Source organism: Dipteris shenzhenensis, chromosome 3 (assembly GCF_047967505.1).
Source record: "Dipteris shenzhenensis isolate YYH24624 ecotype China chromosome 3, Dip_SZ_1.0, whole genome shotgun sequence".
Lineage (NCBI taxonomy): Eukaryota > Viridiplantae > Streptophyta > Polypodiopsida > Gleicheniales > Dipteridaceae > Dipteris > Dipteris shenzhenensis.
The window spans coordinates 37,054,765-37,074,554 of NC_141598.1; the positions used below are offsets into that span (position 1 = coordinate 37,054,765).

At 41.0% G+C, this 19,790-nt stretch overlaps 1 protein-coding gene across 1 annotated transcript in view; it reads right to left on the reverse strand.

The window, feature by feature from the left end:
- Positions 1–19,790, reverse strand: part of LOC147903732 (B3 domain-containing protein Os07g0679700-like) — a 121,216-nt gene that overhangs the window by 97,789 nt on the left and 3,637 nt on the right. Inside the window, exons 2-3 of the mRNA XM_087400946.1 lie at positions 15,649–15,735; positions 3,580–3,694 (exon numbers count right to left, since the gene is read on the reverse strand). Coding sequence (XP_087257072.1) covers positions 3,580–3,694; positions 15,649–15,692 — 159 coding nt within the window. The 5' untranslated portion in view covers positions 15,693–15,735. The remainder of the gene's footprint in view (positions 1–3,579; positions 3,695–15,648; positions 15,736–19,790) is intronic.

Consider the following 19,790-nt stretch of genomic DNA (forward strand, 5'->3'; position numbering starts at 1 on the left):
CACCCGAACTTTTACAACCCTTGGAAATACCACTAAGTAAGTGGGAGAGCATTTCCATGGACTTTATTGTAGGGCTACCTGCAACACAAGGAGCATATAATTCTATCCTTGTGGTGGTTGATCGTCTAACCAAGATGGCTCACTTTATTCCGACTAGAGAGTCTATTAGTGCCCCGCAAGTGGCGGATTTGTTCATTAGGCATATATTTCGTCTACATGGATTGCCTAGATCCATAGTGTCAGACAGAGATGTCAGATTTACCGGTTATTTTTAGACAGCGGTATTTGAAACACTAAGGACTGAGTTGGGAATGAGTAGTGGGGATCATCCTGAGACGGATGGTCACACGGAGAGAGTCAACCAGACTTTACAGGATATGCTGAGAGCATATGTGTCATTGAGGCAACATACGTGAAACAAGTGGTTGCCATTGTTGGAGTTTGCCTACAATGATAGGAAACATTCATCTACCGGGTTCAGTCCGTTTGAACTAAACTATGGTTATAGACCAGCCAATCCGACTATAGTTGGAGTACCTCAGAAAGTGCCTAGTGCCGCGAACTTTGTAGTTCAGATGCGGGAGATGCTAGCACTTGCGAGAGCTAATATCCGTCAGGCTATGGATAGAGCCAAGGTGTATGCGAATGAAAATCGGTCTATAAGAGTATTTAAGGAAGGAGAAAAAGTTTTTCTCAGAATTCCTTCGCACTCGAAGTCGTTGACATCAGGAGAGTGTGCTAAGTTATCACCTCGATACTGTGGGCCGTGGTTAATTCTAAAGAGAATAGGCAGTATAGCTTATAAATTAGAATTGCCACAGGGGTGTAAGGTGCACCCGGTTTTTCATGTTTCGCGCTTAAAGAAATTTTTACATACAGGTGACTCACTAATCGAAGGTGTGGTTTTGTTTCAGGAGATAGAGGATATTGCAAGGCGCAAACCAACAAGAGTCCTGGACTGAGGAACAATGCAAATACGAAATCGGAAGATACCCACGGTGTTGGTTGCATGGCATGGTCAACCTCTATCCGAAGCTACATGGGAATCCGTATATCAGTTGCGGAGAGTGTTCCCAGATTTTATCATCGAGGACGCTGATGTCTGAAGAGGGAAGGAATGTTACGCTCTAGCCGAGGTAGCATGACCTCGGAAGAATCAGTCGACATTTCCCTTAAAGGATCTATCTCTGTAATATCTGTGTTTACGCTTCATGTAAATGATCGGGAGGAATTTAATGTCAAGGTCCTAGGTGAGGGCTGATAGCACCAGACTAGGTAGATCTAAGACCAAGGGCCTAGTGCAAAGATGTGCCTAGGGACAAGGAATTTAATGCATCCCAAGAGAGGGGTGAAATGTTGCATTAGGAAGGCCCTATAGTGATGACATGTGGCATCTAGATCTATCTAGGGAATTGGGGCTTGCTGAGGCTAGTGAGAGAGGAGAAGGAGTGAATTCACGTAAAAAAAAGAAATGGATGTAGATCTCTATCGACTTGTTAGCCTGAGCAAGATTTGGCTGGGTGGTGATGAATGGTGCTACTCCCGTGATCTTCAAAGAGAGGGGAAATAGAAATAGTGTTTGACAGGAGGACATCTCTTACTCCTAAGAGATCTATTTTTATTATTCCTACAACTTGATGTATTTTGGGGTCCTCTGCCCTAGGTAGTCCCCCTAAAATGATATGTATTGAGTGTTTGGTTGCCATTGAGTCTAAAGGTCCTCTGCCTTGGATAGTCCTCCTAAAAAGATCTATTGGTTTTCCTATTTTGGTGTGTGGCTTCCTAACATGTCTTGTTATGAAGCCAAGGGGGGATGTACTGTGGGAGCCATGTATTGACTTTAATAGGTTTAGAGGGGGATGTATTGTGGGAGCCATGTATTGGCTTTGATAGGTCTCGTTATCAGACCTGGCCAAGTTCCAAAATGTTGGTCTATTCCTAGACCTATGAGCTGGCCATGCAGCCATGTTATAAAGTGAGCCTCTGAGCATGTTGAGTCTCAAGCCATTAAAGTGCTTGGATCAACCTCTGAACACGCTCAGACTTTAGCCTCTGAGTTACATAGGGTGCACAGCTTGATGACCGTCATTGTCATGTTCTGTTCTTATGTTCTGTTCTTGGTTTCATTCCAATAGTCTCTCACCTTGCCTTCATGGGGGGGTGTTGGAATATGAAGCCAAAGTGAGTAAAATATGAGTGTACTAGTGGTTTTATAGTCTAGTGAGTCCTAGACATGCCACGTGTCATATTGGGAGATATCCCATAGACATTGTGACTTTCTAGAGTCTAGTGCCACACTATATATTGTTGTACTTATCTATTATCTAACATATCAGTCAACATCAAGCTATCAATACATTGTGAGTATTTTGGTTATTGCCTTGCACTTGTACTTTCCTTCCTTTCCATTTTGCCTTTCATTATGCTTTCCATTCTGTTCCTAGCTAGCTACCATGTCTCTTCAAGCTCTACCTCTAACAAGGGCGATAGTCACCCCGTCGGTTGCGCTCTCAACTTGAACATGGAGAGAATGTCCCCGAGTGTAATATGTGCATCAACCCTCTTCCTGAGCTGCCGTGTCATTGGCTCTCCAGAGCTATCTCTGAATAGATAATAAAATGGTCCTCAAATCTCATAATAAACTGGACATCTGAAGATGAAATAATCCTCCGAACCTCCTATAGGCCACACAAAGTGCATAAGCATCACTTCCTAGGTAGACCCTCTGCCCGACCACTCTCAATACGGAGTCTATGTGAAGAGACCTAGACCTACCCAATGGAGATCCTCAATGAATGGGGTAAATGAATCCGTGTATATCCTAGTGGATCAATAAGCCCTGCATCCAAGATATGTAGGCAATGATCTCTATAGAAGCTAAGCTTCACTGGGAGCTCAAATGGTTCCAACCAGGTCCGAAATGTGTGTAGTTGCAAGAGATCCTCATGTATGGCCAGGTTGACCTCATGATACGGGAGTGGGGAAAAGGGGCAAAGGCAAGTATCAAAGCATAACACTACCCACGATCAAAGCTAACATCCAAAAATGTTACAAGCCTAAATACTTTCAAAAATGGGATTTGAAGCGCCCCCTTAGGATTCTGAACTTCTTAGCCTTGAATATCTCAATATGCACATAACCGATTGCACATGGGATTATCAAGAGCCCACCACCTACGTGGTAGCATGTGACAAAAAAGGGTCATTTCACTATGAATCCACCAGCTTTACACACATTTTTAACCAATGTTTGGCCTTCTAAGTTAGGTCCAAGGTGAATGCTTATGCTTCAACAATATAGTTCCCTTTTGTTATTGACATGCTTTTTTCATTGCATCACCATATCTTCTGGAAAAGGATGCCACATTTCTTTGAGAGAGAAACTTTAAAGATACATCCAAGATGTGCTTGATAACACTAATGCTATGTCAATAAAAAACATATTCACAAATGGCATTCAACAAAGGGATTGCATAGCAAAGAGTTCAAATTTTCTTTTGTTTCAATTCACAACATTCATAAGCAGTACTCTTCAACTAGCATTCTCATAGAAGCATATAGAAGCAAGCTCGTTCATTACCACATCATACGAAGTGTTCCTCCTGGCACAGCTCACACACTCTACCCCTCCACCATCCAAAAGAATGTAGGAAGATATAGATGCAATACAACCACAATGCAAACTCTGCAAAACACTAGAAAATGCCAATACATGTTATTAACAATCACATACACAGATGACCTAAGACCAAAGAAAGTTTCATTTTGATTGCATCAAGTGATATAATGCAAGAAAGTTTTCCTTTGATTGCATCAAGTGATATGATGCATGTTTACATACGGTTGGATTACTATATGCGTAGAAGAGCTGCATAAGATGGCTTGCCAACAACGAGATCCATACCCTCAAATAAAGTACATAATATTAAATCTACAACTACATTCGTTCTACATACTTCCTATAATTCACTCCAGAAGTTCCATTCAATCAAAAAATCCAAACGTTGGTGGATCTTAAAGCCCTTACCTTGACAAACCTCTTAGATAATAATCTCAAATCTGAGTTATGAAATGCTGCCAATACATTGAGTTCCATCAACAAGAGAACACCTGAATCGCATAGCTGTTTGGTCTAGGATGTAGGGTTCTTCTAGGTCTGTTTGACCAAGAGGACGATCTTTCTCAAAGAGTGGAGAGGCTGTCCTTTCTTTTTTGAGACCATCAAAGGCATGACGTGGCATTTCCAGCCAAAGTCCTAGTTCTTATCTAGTTTCTAATTTCTTCAGAGTCATTGAGTGATATTTTATCACGGGTTTTTCATGCTCTGCATGATGTATCTTTGCCTTGAGTTTCTTCTCTCAGCAATTTCTTTCCAATTTAATGGACGTCTATTTCAAGGGAAAAAAAAAAAGCACATGACTCATTTCCTCTCAGAAAGAAAACTAGACACTGCTCTTGCGTAAGGAAACAAAAAATGCAAAAGACAAAGAACATATAGCACAATTTCATGAATATTAAAAAATAGTAGGTGTCCATAAATTCTTAAATTTGACTACCATATATCATATGAAGAAAAAAACTCAAGACATTTTGTTGCACTTGTGCATTGCAAAAGCATCCTTACTGTCAAGGAGGTTTTTTGTGCAAGAATCTCATAAACTTCTCTATGTGCTAACCAATCTCCTCATTTATTTTACTTTATACTCTGTGCTTTAGTAAATTCAATGATAATCAATTAATGGCTCTTCAACACTAAGAAGATTGAACCTATACATGATATCTATAGAGTCCACATGAAGTGGAAGGGATATTTGGCTCCTATCAAAGAAGTCATGAACTCGATCCAAATAGCTGCCCTTCACTAAGACCAATCTAAACAGAGTGATTATGGCTTTCCAACAACAAGATCTATAACCTCGAAAAAAGCACATGAAGATATCGATGCCACAGCCACCCAAGATATGGACGTCACATGGACAGCATTTTGAGGTGCTGACATGGCTCATAAGCCATGTGGATCTGTAAGGACATTTACTGATGATGATGCAGCAGTATGAACACGCTGATGTGGCATACAGGCCACATCTGCACGTTCTCAAATTATGTAGACATGACGTTGCACAACTATCACATGGCAAGTCAGGCCCTTATGTCAGCTACACATCAGCAGCAGGTTGCCACAGGCCAGCTGTGGTCGGTTTTGCCCTAGAGCTGGTCTGCCTGGCCCTGCCATTGCATGGGCAAATATTACCGTGGGTTGCACTCTCACTCTCCATTAAGTGTCTCTTCCCTCTTCATCACTTGAAGAGAGCAAGAGTGTTCAGGCATTGTGTATTCCAGAGCACTCCTTCACTTCCCGTCTCAACAGTTGTGTAAGGAAGGCTCTGACATCCAATAGAGTAGAGTACGGTTTCCAATTGCTGTACCTGTGTGGAGTTTCAGTTTTCAGCCTGATTGGGCTGTGCTTATACAGATCTACATTGTCTCTTTCTATCCCTCTCATGTGTGAACCATTCTTGGTTAAAGATTGTTTCCACTTTAGTGCATTACATGCATCTTGAATTCTCACATATTTCCATGGCACCTTTTTTCCAAAGTTCGTCCAATCAAACAATCCATATGTTGAATCTTAAAGCCCTTAGCTTGACAAACCCTCTTAAATAACAATCTCAACGTGTTAAAACTCAATTATAAATGATGCCTATTCATTTAGGAGTTCCACCAACAAGAAAACACATGACTTACTTCCTCTAAGGAAGAAAACTAACCACCGCTCTTATGTAAGCACACCAAAAATACCAAAGACAAAGAACATATAGCATAGTTTTTGTGAATATGAAAACTCAACATTTGACTACAATAGTATCATATCAAGTAAAAATCAAGACCTTTCATTGCACTTTTGTATGCAAGAATCTCATAAACTTCTATGAGGTTCCAACTTCCAACCAATCTCTCTCTTTCATTCTCCTTTCCCCCCCCCTTCTCTTGGCTATTTCCTTTATTCTCCTTTGTACTCCCTGCTCTAGTAAATTCAATGACAATCAATTATCAATGAAGAAAACTAACCACCACTCTTATGTAAGCACACCAAAAATACCAAAGATAAAGAACATATAGCATAATTTTTGTGAATATGAAAACTCAACGTTTGACTACAATAGTATCATATCAAATAAAAATCAAGACTTTCCATTGCACTTTTGTATGCAAGAATCTCATAAACTTCTATGAGGTTCCAACTTCCAATTCATTCTCCTTTCCCCCCCCTTCTCTTGGCTATTTCCTTTATTCTCCTTTGTACTCCCTGCTCAAGTAAATTCAATGATAATCAATTGATCAATCTTCATTGCTAAGAAGATTGAATCTATGCATGATATCTATAGAGGTCAATGAAGTATGCATGAGCTGAAAGGTGTCTTTGGCTCCTATGAAAGGAAATAATCTTAGTCATGAACTCAATTCAAATAGCCGTCCCTAAGTCTGATCTTAATAAAGTGATCCATTCACAAGTACTCCTTCTTATAGCTTCCCATCATCGTGTCACCCTTAACCATTATATCATTAGTAGACCAAAACTAGCCAAGAACTCAATTCAAATAGCCTTCACTAAGTCTGATTCAAATAAAGTGATCCATTTCACAAGTACTACTTCTTATAGCTTCCCATCATTGTGTCACCCTTAACCATTATATCATTAGTAGACCAAAACTAGCCAAGAATATAACTTTAAAATTCTTGAAAATTTGAGGTGACATACACCAACATGACCAGAAGCATCTTAGGCTGACCTAAGAAGATAGTGTATTTTAAAATGTCATGACTGGTAAATCACCATAGCCATCAACTAGACCATAAAGATCGGGCTCTGCATCAGCCCTATAGTGTAAACCATATCCAAGTGTATGCTTGACATACCACATGATCCTACAAACTGCATCCAAGAGTGGCTTCCTGGGTGATTACATAAACTGGCTAACTAGTCCGACTGCATAGCAGAGATCCAGACGAGAAATGGTGAGAGGAATCAAGCTTCCTACCATTCTCCAATACATGTTCGGATCCTCTATCTCATCATCTATATGTGATGACAACTTAGCATTCAGATCAAGCAGTGTACTCATTGGCTTGCATGCGGTCATGCCATACTTTGCAAGCATGTCTAAAGCATACTCATGCTGCAACATCCATGCGTCATCACCTTCCTTGATGACCTCTATGGCAAGGACAAAACACAACTCTCCAAGATCTTTCATCTCAAACTCAGTTTGCAACTGAGCTATGAGGTGCTCATTGTTTCCTCTGACTATGAGATCATCCACATACAAAATGATCAGCACCTTGTCACTCCCTTGACCAATGTAAAGAGGAATGGGTCAACTGGACATGCATAAAAATCCAATTGCTACAAATAAGTAGTTATGCGACCATGCCAAGACCATGGGACTTGCTTCAAGCCATAAATTGTCTTATGCAACTTGCACACTTTGTGCACATATCCATAACTTGGTGGCTGCTCCATATAAACCTCTTCCGATAACTCTCCATTCAAGGACGTGCTCTTAACATCCATCTGATGCATTTCCCAGCCATTAGTTGTCTAAACGAACTAAAAAATCTTAGGCGTACGTCCGATGGTACATGCGATACCCCAAAAAAAAGACATAGATTTTAGAGTTATGGAGTAAGTACTTGTACAAGCTTTAAAACTTGTACAAACATGTAATATAGGTGCTTGATGGAGATGAAGAGGGACAGAGATGAATTCAGATGCTTGATGCAACTTGAGCCTCGTCACTTGTTGGAGATGGAGAAGGGAGAGTCAAGACTCAGAGTCGGAGATAGATGCTTAGTGTGAGAACATAGTGAAGAGAGAGGGGGTTTATATGGAACCTTGCCATTTGGGAGGCCCAAAATCAGTTTGGCAGAACCACCACCAATAACAAAACCAGTCATCCAAAAAAAAAAAAAAGAACACACACACACACACATACGGATCGTATGGTACCATACGGAACAGAACGGAACGTTCCGTACATTGAATGAGGGCAACCATGCACCGGGCTAAAGTTCAGCATACCCTTTAGCAACCAAACGGGCCTTGTACCTGCTTACACTGACCATTTGCATTATGTTTCACCTTGTAAACCCATTTGCAGCCTATGACATTCTTGCCTTCAAGCTAAGTCTACACGCGAGCATGTTCCCTGTTGCTCCAAAGCATGCATCTCTTCATTCATGGCATGCATCTATTGCGGTTGCTCAATGGCATCCTCAAACTTCTCAGGTTCCTTATATTGTAACACGTTTGTCACATAGGCATGGTTCAATATCACAAACCCATCACATGTAATCCTTTGCACTGGGTATCTCACTCGTGTGGACCCACGAGGTAGAGTTCTTGGCCGATGTACCTTCAGCAAGCATATCCTCAATGACCTGATTGACCCTTTCAATTTGACCATCACTCTGTGGATGATCCGCCGTACCCATATTCAAAGTAATTTCCAACCTCATAAACATAGCCCTCCAAAAATGGCTATTCAATTTGCTATCCTAGTCACTAATACCGGCCGATAGCCCATACAATCTATAGATATGCTCCACAAATAGCCTTGCTATTTCTAGAGTTATAACCTCTTCATTGGTTAGAATAGAATGAGCCATCATGGTCAACCGGTCCACAATAACCCACACTGACTCGTGCCTCCTCTGTGTTCTAGGTAATCCAACAATGAAATCCAAGGAGCTACTTTCCCATTTGTCAGATGGAATCTCCAAGGGATGGAGACCTACTACCTTAAGGCATTCAGCCTTATTGACCTAGCATTTTTTGCACTTGAATATATAATCTTAGACATCCTAATCTATTCCACGCCAAAAGAATTGTCTATTCAGAAATGTGTGTTCTTTTAATTCTCGAGTGCCCACCACTCAGACTATCATGAGGCTCAAAAAGAATTTGGTGCCTAATGTCATTGTTATCCGAGACACTAACTCTACCCTTGTAGAGCAGTAGCCATCTTCAATACTATATTTTTTTCAATTAAGCTCTTTATCACCAACCTATGGTGTGTCATCATTTTCATGTGAATCTTCAATGAAAGCTCCTTGATTTGTTGAATCCCTCCTCATGATTGCTTTCCATGTTTCAGGAAACTCACATTTTCATTTGAAGGACTTGACGAAATCATATTAGAATTAAGTAAAACCCAATTTATTCTTCGACTTATGCAATCTGCTACCACATTAAATTTTACCTTTCGATATGTCAATTGGATATCAAATTCTTGCATTACTTCAGCCCACCTAGCTTTTCTTCCTTTAAGCTCGACTTAATGCTTTGTTGATCAAAAAGAATCTCAAATTTGGCACCATACAAATAGTGCCTCCATTTCTTTAAAGCATAAACTATAGCATACAATACTTTCTAAGTAATTCCGTTGAGCACGGTCTAACTTTTTACTTTCAAAAGCCACTAGTCGACCCTTTTGTAAAGTACTGTCCCAACAACAAAATCATTGGCGTCTCTTTCAACCACAAATGGTTCATTCGGATCCACTACTTTTAAGACAGAAATTGATGCTATAGCTACTTTGAACTTTTCAAAATCTTCTTTTGAGTCTCATCCCATGTGAAGGTACTTCCCTTCCCGCCTTAGCATAGTCTTGATATCTCCTATAAAATCTTGTTTTACTATAGATGAGGATATCATCTAAGAATACTACAGCAAGTTTTCCTAAATATGGCCTCAAGACACTATTCATTAGTGTCATAAAAAATGCTAGAGCATTTATGAACCAAATGGCATTACTTTAACTGATAATTGATAATGCCCGTACCTAGTACGAAATGATGTCTTAGGGACATCCACTTCTCTAATTTGCACTCCATGATATCCCAATCCTAAATCAATTTTAGTAAAATATTTTGCCCCTTCCAATTGATCAAAGAGCTCATCAATGCAAGGCATAGGAACTTACTTTTTGTTGTGCTTTTATTTAAAGCCCGGTAATCTATACATAATCGCATAGTACCATCCTTTTTCCTTACCAATAAAAAGACCAAGGTGAGCTACTTGGTTTAATTTGGCCCTTTCTAAGATATTCTGTTCATTGTCTTTCGATCTCGCGCTCTTCCTTTTGGCTAAGTCTATATTGTGGTATACAAACAAGGGTAGATCCAAGCCTTATATCTATATTATGATCTACTTCTCTCTCAAGAAGTAAACCATCAAGCAAACCAGACCGAGAAACATCTTTAAATTCAACCATTAAATCATTGAAAGAAGATTTATACTTTTTAACAACATTTTTTAAAAAAATTACTCCTTTCATATGCAAAAGAAATCACCAACAAAAGTAAGTTTACAAAGATATACCTCCCATTAAATTACTCCTTGCCATTACACAACTAAGGGAGAATTAGGTACATCATGTTCTCCCTGAATCTGGAAGACTCTATACTATCGCAAAAATGATGGAGTTATATAAATAAATCTGCTGCAAGCTATGCCCAAGGCTATATAACCATTCTCGACCAAGAAGAACATCTATTCTGTCGAGATGCATATTTCAAAATCCAAGGCATCTTGATGACCTGGAGAAGCTCTCAAGCACAAGTCGGATATATCCTCAATATCTAGTCCTGAAACACGCAACTCCTATTCCACCAAGTCCAGCTCAACTAAGGTAAGCCATCCCAAACTCGCGATTCAGCTCTCCTCCCTTCATCATCTTCCGTTCTAGATCACATGTTTATTCCAGCCAGTTTGCCTCCATCTCCAATAGGAACATATTTGAAGCCATTAGAATGAAGAACCTAGAATAGACCTTCTTTTCTTTTTCTTTTTTTTTTGGCAAAGAAAGGAACCTTCTATTAATGCTTGAAAAACTTCATACAAAACAGCAGCCCCGAAGGTGCTGAGTATGGAGAAAAACCAGGAAAAGGCTGACAGAAAACCGGACTGTTCCAGAGAAACCCAGCTCACTACCTAGGGAATCTCTGGTACCGGGGCTAACAGCCAAGTGGGGGGACTATACAACTAGCGAATCCCTCGCGAAGTGAAGATGTAGAAGACTCCTGCAGGCCAAGCCTTGTAGAAACGAGCTTGCCGCTCAATAGTCGCTCTAGAGCCTGGAGTCCCACACTCCCAAGTGGAGCGTAGAGCATGGTTGACACGATCACGTTCAATGCATACCGTTTGATATTAGTATGGTACTAAACGAACTAAAAAATCTTAGGCATACGTTTGATGGTACATTCAATACCCAAAAAAAAAGACAAAGATTTTAGAGTTTTGGAGTAGGTACTTGTACAAGCTTTAAAACTTGTACAAAACATGTAATATAGGTGCTTGATGGACATAGAGGGAGAGAGATGAAGATGCTTGATGCAACTTGAGCCTCGTCACTTGTTGGAGATGGAGAAGGGAGAGTCGAGACTCAGAGTTGGAGGCAGATGCTTAGTGTGAGATCATAGTGAGGAGAGAGGGGGTTTATATGGAACCTTGCCATTTGGGAGGCCCAAAATCAGTTTGGCAGAACCACCACCAATAACAAAACCACTCATCCAAAGCAAAAAACAAAAACAAAAACAAACAAACAAAACAAACCAGAAAAACCACCCCCACAAAAAAGAAAAAACAAAAACCAAAAAAAAAACCCCCCCAAAAAAAAGAACATAACATACGGATCGTATGGAACGTTCCGTATGTTGAACGAGGGCAACCATGGCGTAGAGTATAGATGATATTATGCCAGATGGTGACCATGGTAGCCGAGGGTGGAACTTGGTGCTCGCCCATCACAAGACTACAACGAGCCACCCAAATGTTCCACGTAGTGATGCTGGCTACCATCTCCCAAACGCTGTCTTCCGAAGGAGAGGGGAGCTAGGCTATCCGGAGGGACTGCCTCATGGAGCGCTATCCTTTGTATGCTCTGACCCTGTATCTAGTAAGCTGGGGAGACCTCATCAATCTGGAACGCGTGTCCTCCCTGCATCAACCACGCCACCATCCCCTCGGTGTAGTCCCTCTGGAGACTCTGCATGCAAGTCATGATCCGGAGGGCTCCCATCCAGATCCTCGCTGCTCTGCGACAACTCCACAGGCAGTGCGGAATCGTCTCCAAGAAACAACCAGAGCAACAATGGCACTGCCCCTCCACTCGCATCTGCTCCAACCACGGTCCGATGGGTAAGCCTCCATGGGTGGCCAGCTAGAAGAAGTAGGATATCTTCCTCGGCCACAAACTGGACCATAGCGGTGTCCATTCCCCAAACGTCCCACCACTCTAATCATCTGCCAATGAATCCCATCAAGACTCCCATCCATCTCCGGGTCCCTCTCCATGAGCGGATGGAGTAGGCCTCTCGATCCGACAAGGTAGAAGCCGGGGTGCGTGCTGCCTTGCTGCATCATCATCCTCAAAGGGACACCAGTCCGAGAAAACTGCCCCCGCCAAGTGTTGTCCCTCCAAGCGTGAAGTCCCTCCTACCAAGACTCAGGGATGGCTAGGTCAATCTCTCTCAGTAATCTACTCCATCTGCCAAAAGACCGGGCCGGGCCACTGTCCCACTGTGCCCAACCAATGTGCGTCCGCTGTCCTAATACCAACCTAGAATAGACCTAATACCAAAGATGCAACTAATACAAATTCGAAGGGCAAACTTATGTTAATCTAGTTCATCTCCCTTCTTGCAAAGGTACCTGTTCTTCAGATATCGGAGTCGATCTCAAGTTTTGCAATTCTTGAATCAAGGTCATCTTTCTTTAATGCAATGGTCCTCTCGTCTGGGCAAATATGCACTAGTGAGTCTCCCTCCAAGCTTTGATACCAAGTTAGAATAAAAGATGGATGTTGCTTGCTATACCCAACACTCCTCCGACAGAATAGGCCCAAGAATCACACAATGCATAAAACAATTTTCACTCTGTCTCTCTTGTGCAGGCAACTATTACTGAGGTAACTCACAGATGCTAGCTAGAGCATGTCATTCCAATGGTCTGCCTCCCCAAGTCATATAAAGAAGATGTCTGCGGTTCTCATGTGAGGGTTAACTCAATTGTGAGTCTATGGTGTAATGCTCTCTAGGTCCTGGCTGCATCTTGCCTCTTGTAGCATCTAGCTTGAGTCACAAGAGAAGTCTGTGATCGTCCTCTAACTGGACTCTGATGGGCCTCCTTGGTCTCACCTCTGCATTCGCAATAATCAATCTATATATCATTGGGAATCAAGGAGAAAAATTTCCATGCATATATATATATATATATATATATAGAGAGAGAGAGAGAGAGATCAAAAGTGACCTTGCCTCCATTGAGAGGTTGCAAAAGAAAGATTTATTAACGTTTGTAGAAGTCCAAAAATGCCTATGAGACCGAGAAGAACTGATCAACAAGAGAGTATACCCCCATGGGGGAGCTAGAGGTGTCTATCACACCCCCAAGAGAGAGCACAAGCCAAATTCACAGTGACTAGTACATCGATACGTGTGGGAGTGGATATTCAAGTGTTAGAAGCCACGCGTGCTGTGTACTCCTTTCACTTTTCGCATGCGTGGTAAGTCCAACAAGGGGAACCAAGTATGATGCAACAATTCTTATTGACCACACAACCCAGATCAACAAGGACCAAACAGACCATCTGAAGGATGAGATAGGCCAAATCCGTTGAAATCCATTGAAGCTCTTGGCTTACAAATCTTTCATGCCATAGAAAATCCTCTAGTATATAGTCTTGGAAAAAGAAAGTGTCAAGCTTGAAAAACGATTTTCTTCATAACCTTCTATAACTTCTATATTTCCTTTGAGTTTATCAAATATACATACTTGGTCATGATCAAAGATGAATTTTTTTCCTTTGTGTAGGAATACACAAATTGAAGAAGACTTTCACCTATGCTAAACATAAAGAACATCTTCAAGTTTCTTTTTCACTCATGTATGACCTTTCGTTAATATTGTGCCTTCCACTTTGCTTTTTGAATTGTTACCGAAAGTAGCTTTGCAATAACCATTGACATCTTGGAATAATGAAAATAAGTATCTTTTTACATTTCAATATGCTTATTTGGCACTAGAATCTATACCAATTATCATTTGTAGCATTCACATACTCTCCATTCACTTGAAGAATGAAAAGCCTTGGACTTTCCTCTTTTTCAACAACATTATCTTTTCCACTTGCTTTCTGAATTGCTGCCAAAAGTAACTTTGCCATGACCATCGACATCTTGAAATTATCAAAATGAATATGTCTTAATCCCAATATGCTTATTAGCACTAGAATCTATACCGGTTATCTTTCGCAACATTCACGACTCTCAATACACTTTGAAGAATGAAAGTTCCTCTCTTTTTCAAGAACATTATTTCAAAATCATTAACGTGATGAGAATGTTGATTATAGGATTTTCGAAACCTATAATCATCTGCGTTTCTTTGTCTTTTATTTGATTGTTTCTTCAATCAAATACTTTTTTAGTACATCAATACCACAATGAGAACGTTGTACTTCTCTTTACTAATTGCTCATCATACCACTTTGCTGAATCAAATCTTTCATTTCCAGAAGTTTAAGATGAATTTGACCTATTCATGTACTTCTTTGGCATAGACTTTCCTTTGGCTCTAGATGCAAAGGATTTATCTCCTACATCTTCATGCCTTTATATCATTCTTCTGCTAACAAATGTCCATACATAAAATCAAAGTGAAGATCTTTCATTTTTTATGAAGCTGGTAATGGATTCACCATCTTTCATCTAAAGAGAATCTAACTAATTTTGAAGGACAAGCTTCCGATCTCATTTTCTATTTGAAAATGGTCATTAAGTGACTTTCAAGCAATTGATATAATTGTAATGGCCATATAAGCAAAATGTTAAAGTGCACCTCGATCGTTCTTTTCATACCATTTTTCAAGCGCACATCATCTCAATTGAAGGTTGAGCTTCAATACCTGTAACACCTAGCATACCTTCTTGTAGATGAGAACGATCATCATTTTCAATTCTCATGTCACATAGTTGGTGTCATCCAATTTGATACTTATGAACAATGAACTTGAAGTAAAAGCCATGTAAATTGTGACTCGTTTAGAAATACAAAGATTTGACTCAAAATGGGTTTGAACGCACACCTTTAAATAAAAAGAACTCAAATGAAGGAGTTGCTACTTTACCAATGTGTTGTAGGGATGGCTTTGGAGAAGCAAACATGTGGCTATTGGCCATGATGCTTGAAACAAGATGATGAGTCTAGTACTACAACCCTCCCCTCATTAAATATTGATGTGGAGCCTTGTGTAGATGACATGTATACTAACACAGGACAGATTGCCTCAAGCTATGAGCTAGAAATCAATTGTCATGTGCCACATCAATGTTTTATGAGGGAAGGGCAACGATTTTCTACGCGTTGCACTACTACACTCATCATCACGTTCAGGCACTATTCGAGCATCGTGGCCAATAGCCACATGTATGCTTTCCCAAAGCCATCCCTACAAAACATCGATAACATAGCAACTCCACACACTTTCATTTTGAAGTTAAAGTAGAGGTATACTTACAAATGCCAATAAAATGATTCAATATGGACCAGTGTAATTAATGTTTTAATAAAAAATGATAAGATACGTACCTTTCTGCATGAATTACATGTCCTCCAACCGGTGTCATCCACATGAAATGTCTCACAAAAGCACATATGCTCGTATGCCAAGCTACCCTTTCACAACAAAGATGACAATGATAAGCATTATGAGGATCAATTGCGAAATTGCATAGTAATGCGAATAATGTGTTCACATATCCATGTGTCAATAATACACCTTTTAAGGATAAATATTGTCAGTAATACTCTTATTCAGACAAAGAAGAACTAAGTGGACTACATGTGTTTTTCCATCATGCACTCGTGCTCTAGCTCCATTGGCTATTCCATCTGAGATTTACTTATTTTGAGCAAGCTGCACTGATGAATTAAACATAAGTAGGACTTTTGCATTGGGAACCATCTTACTTGTCATAATATATAATTAATTAGCAATGTATTAGTGGTGTAATGACAAGACAAACTGACCAAAGAAGACTAAAATGACGATGCTAGAGATGAGTATTATGATAAAGGGGAAAAATAGGAATTTCCATGTGCATTGTAAAGATATAAAGAGATGGGTGTTCAAATGCATCCACAAAGTATATACGCTTTGTAGAGAGGTAAGGTGTGATAAGATTGTTACAAATAAGGAGATGTATCCCTCTATAGTAAAGGAGACAAAAGACCACCAAGCAATGAAGGCAATCCAACATGCATGTATTGCTAGGCAAAGAGCACACATTAAGGTAGAAGAAAATAGCAGCCCAATAATTGCGACAGCTGAATCCTAAACCAAGACCTCTTTCCTTCAAAAAGCCTTGAAAGGTATGAAACCCTAAGACGTGGCCTTGAGGAGAATAAGTCAATACAATGAAATCAAAATGACCCCCCAATCGGCCAATAACCTAGTCTTAACCTCTCTCGCTACACATGATCAACATATTATAACAACCCATAACCCCAACAAAAAATAATGATGATAATAATTTAAGATGTCACATTGCACCTTAAGCCAAAGACTCTCATAACTTCACAAATTTGACCTTTGCGAGCTACCTATAAAGCTAAATGCTATGTTGCCCTTCGTGGGACAATAAAGAAGCTGAAACTCATTTGTGGATATCATCTCATAAATGACAAAATCCACTTTGGTTACTTGGTGTATCACATGTCGGATTATGATTGCTTGGTGCATCACACAATGTCGACAAGGAGCCAAGATATAAAGCCAAATGTCCCCTCACATGTTGTAGATTGCAAAGGTGGCTGCAATGTCCTAGACATCCGGAGTAGAAAGAGCAGTCATCATTTGCTTCTTAATAACCATGAGATGAAAGAGGAAGTAAAATTGAAGCCATAGACAGATGTATACCTTCTCTCAATCATTGGCCCAATCTGAGTCAAAAAAGCCATGAAGTGAAAGCTCCCAGCACCCAAATACAGCATGCATTTCCCATACCTGAGTATTATTGGCTGCCTTCCAACGATTCTCTGCTTTGGAGCTGGCATACTTTCGTTTACTATCCCCAGTACATGTGAGACATCTGAAATGTAGTGGCTAGATACATAAGGCTGCCAACTGCACCCTGCTCCTCTAAAGCACCATTAGCTGAAGGCTCACCTCCAGCTTCTATACATCAAACCTCCTTGCTATGCTGTATTTGAACTTTTGCAACACGGAGGATACTTCATCGAAGTCCAAAGTAGGATGCTATGTATATGCCCCTACCTCAATACTAAGTAACATGCATAAAACCTGGTACATCCTTGATAGGACTAACCAGAGGCTGGATATGATTGGATAATAATGGTTAACACATAGTCTAACTAGGGGTGAGGGAAAACCTATGGTTGAAACTGGAGGTAGCATGGATGAGGTTTCAATCCCTTGGATAAAGCTAATCCAAAAACAGCAAGGCGATTCCTAGAAAAGCGAAAAGCAACCTAATTGGGGTATGAGTTATAGTCTATAATTGGAGTTGGATGTGTAACAAGCAAGAGCCAACCGTATAAATGCAAGCTACTAGGGCATAAGGTGAGGGGATAACCTAACATTGAGAGGTTGGAGCTAGCGGGGATGAGGTTTAAATCCCATGACACATCTAATCCAAGAATAGCAAGGCTAATGTTGAAAAGGTTAGGCTTTATGGAAAAGCAAGCTAATTAGGCATGACTTCTATAATTGGAGTTGGATGCCAAGAAAATAAGGGCACAAGCTTATAATTTCAAGACGGCAGCTCGGTTCATGGGTGCCTTGGGAGAAGGAGTCCCTAGAGACCATAAGACCTATTAGCTTAAGGAGTAGCAGGCTGGTAAAGTGGCATGTAGTATGGGACAAAGGGCTTAACCTTCACTCAGACTAGCCTCCTCAAAGGTCTAGACTTCAAGCTCTGAGATAGTTGAACCTTGGCTGGGCAGTGGGCTCGCTAGCTCAACCCTAAAGGGCCATGTTACTTGATGACTATGATGGTTGGTTTTCTGTGCCAGGTCAACAGATTCTTATTCGAGGTCTCTTTTGAGGTTAGCATCCAAAGGCAACAGCTTTTATGACACCGAAGTCTTTCATTCTTCATAATATGATTTCAGGGCACCATAATATATGGTGCTGTGTGCACATTGCCCCTCCTCCAATGAAAGTACTTACGTATAATAATGCTAATTGCTTATAAGACAAGATCACTCTATAGAGCTGTACTACTGCTTCAAAAGGCGAAGAAGTGGAGGTCCTGCTGTGCAATGATGAAGTTTAAAGCATACAACTGTAGGGGCTGTTGTATGGGCTACCTTTAGTGACCACACAAGTGGCCAACCCTCTATGTCTGTAAAATCCTGGGAGCATCTCCGCCTTGGTGGCATGTGTGGATGGTTAAGTGTGTGGCTAAAAGAGGCCTTAAAAATGTGACTAATATGTGGCTTATTGTGATCTAATGTGGATAAAGTGTGCTAAGACGTGCACGCTAGGGACATGTCGCATATGGTGGAGTGGATTAATCCCACATACAATGGTAAAACATAGAATCGATGAGGTATCTGGGTAGGTGGTGCCATAGCCTTCAATTCCCCGTGCACGTTTTTGGGCATGGAAAGCGTAGGTTGCTATGCCACTTGGGGAGTGGGATGCCCTTATGTGCAACCCAACCATAGACATGGCAGTAGGCTGGACACACAGGTTATTGTCGTGGTATCAGAGCAAATGGCAATGCATGGCAGGTGGGCAGTGATCAGTGGCCTGTGCAGTGGCTGCTTGGGAAGTGATGACCTGGCTGGATGGAGGTGACTAATGCATGTTTCAGTGGGTACACTCTGATGTGGCAATGGCAGTCATAATTCCTAACAAGTGGGTGCACCAATCAATGATGGTAATGTCTCAAGGGGATGTTTGAACATGTGAGCCGCCCCCCTTGGTGGCATATGTGGATGATAAGTGTCTGGCAAAAAGAGGCCTTAAGAATGTGACTAACTCTGACAAGTGGGTGCACCAATCAATGATGGTAATGACATGTTCAGCTCAAGGGGCTGCTTTGAGGTGTAACCCAGATAAGACGCCTTCTATTTCTTGCACATTTAACAACGAGGATGAAGCACGCTCTATGGGATTGTGTGGCCATATCCATAGGACAAGATCCTTCGTGTTAAGATTTGGGAACAATGCCCGCCTTCCTGATCCCATAAATGAGGACAAAGGCGCAGGACACTGCAGGATACAAGGAATTGCGAGGATTGCCACATGGGCAGTGAGAAAGACTGCCACATGGACAGATCTAACAGGACAAGAGCTGTCACATGGGTAGCATGCTGCATGTGAGCAGCATATCTGACCAAATCTGGCTGCCACATGAGCAGCACATGGACTTCCAGTCGTGCAGTGGGTGGCGCCCATCATTGGTCAGCCAAGAGCCAAGTTTAGTTGGCAGCGAAAGTGTGGGGCTTGGCCCACACATGATTGGCATACTGTTGCAGGTTGGGGCAGATAAACGGGCCTATCCTAAGGCCGAGTCTGCCAGATCAAAAGGAGGGATAGGGCCCTTGACGCCTTAGTTCTCTCATCCAGCAAAGCCATTGAGCCCCTTGAAGGCATCTTAGTAGAGGGAGGGAGTAGTACGACAATTGGAAGATGCTGGATATGATGGTGATTACTCCAGTTGAAGACTATGTGTCAAAGAGTGGAGAGCCAAAGAAAGAGC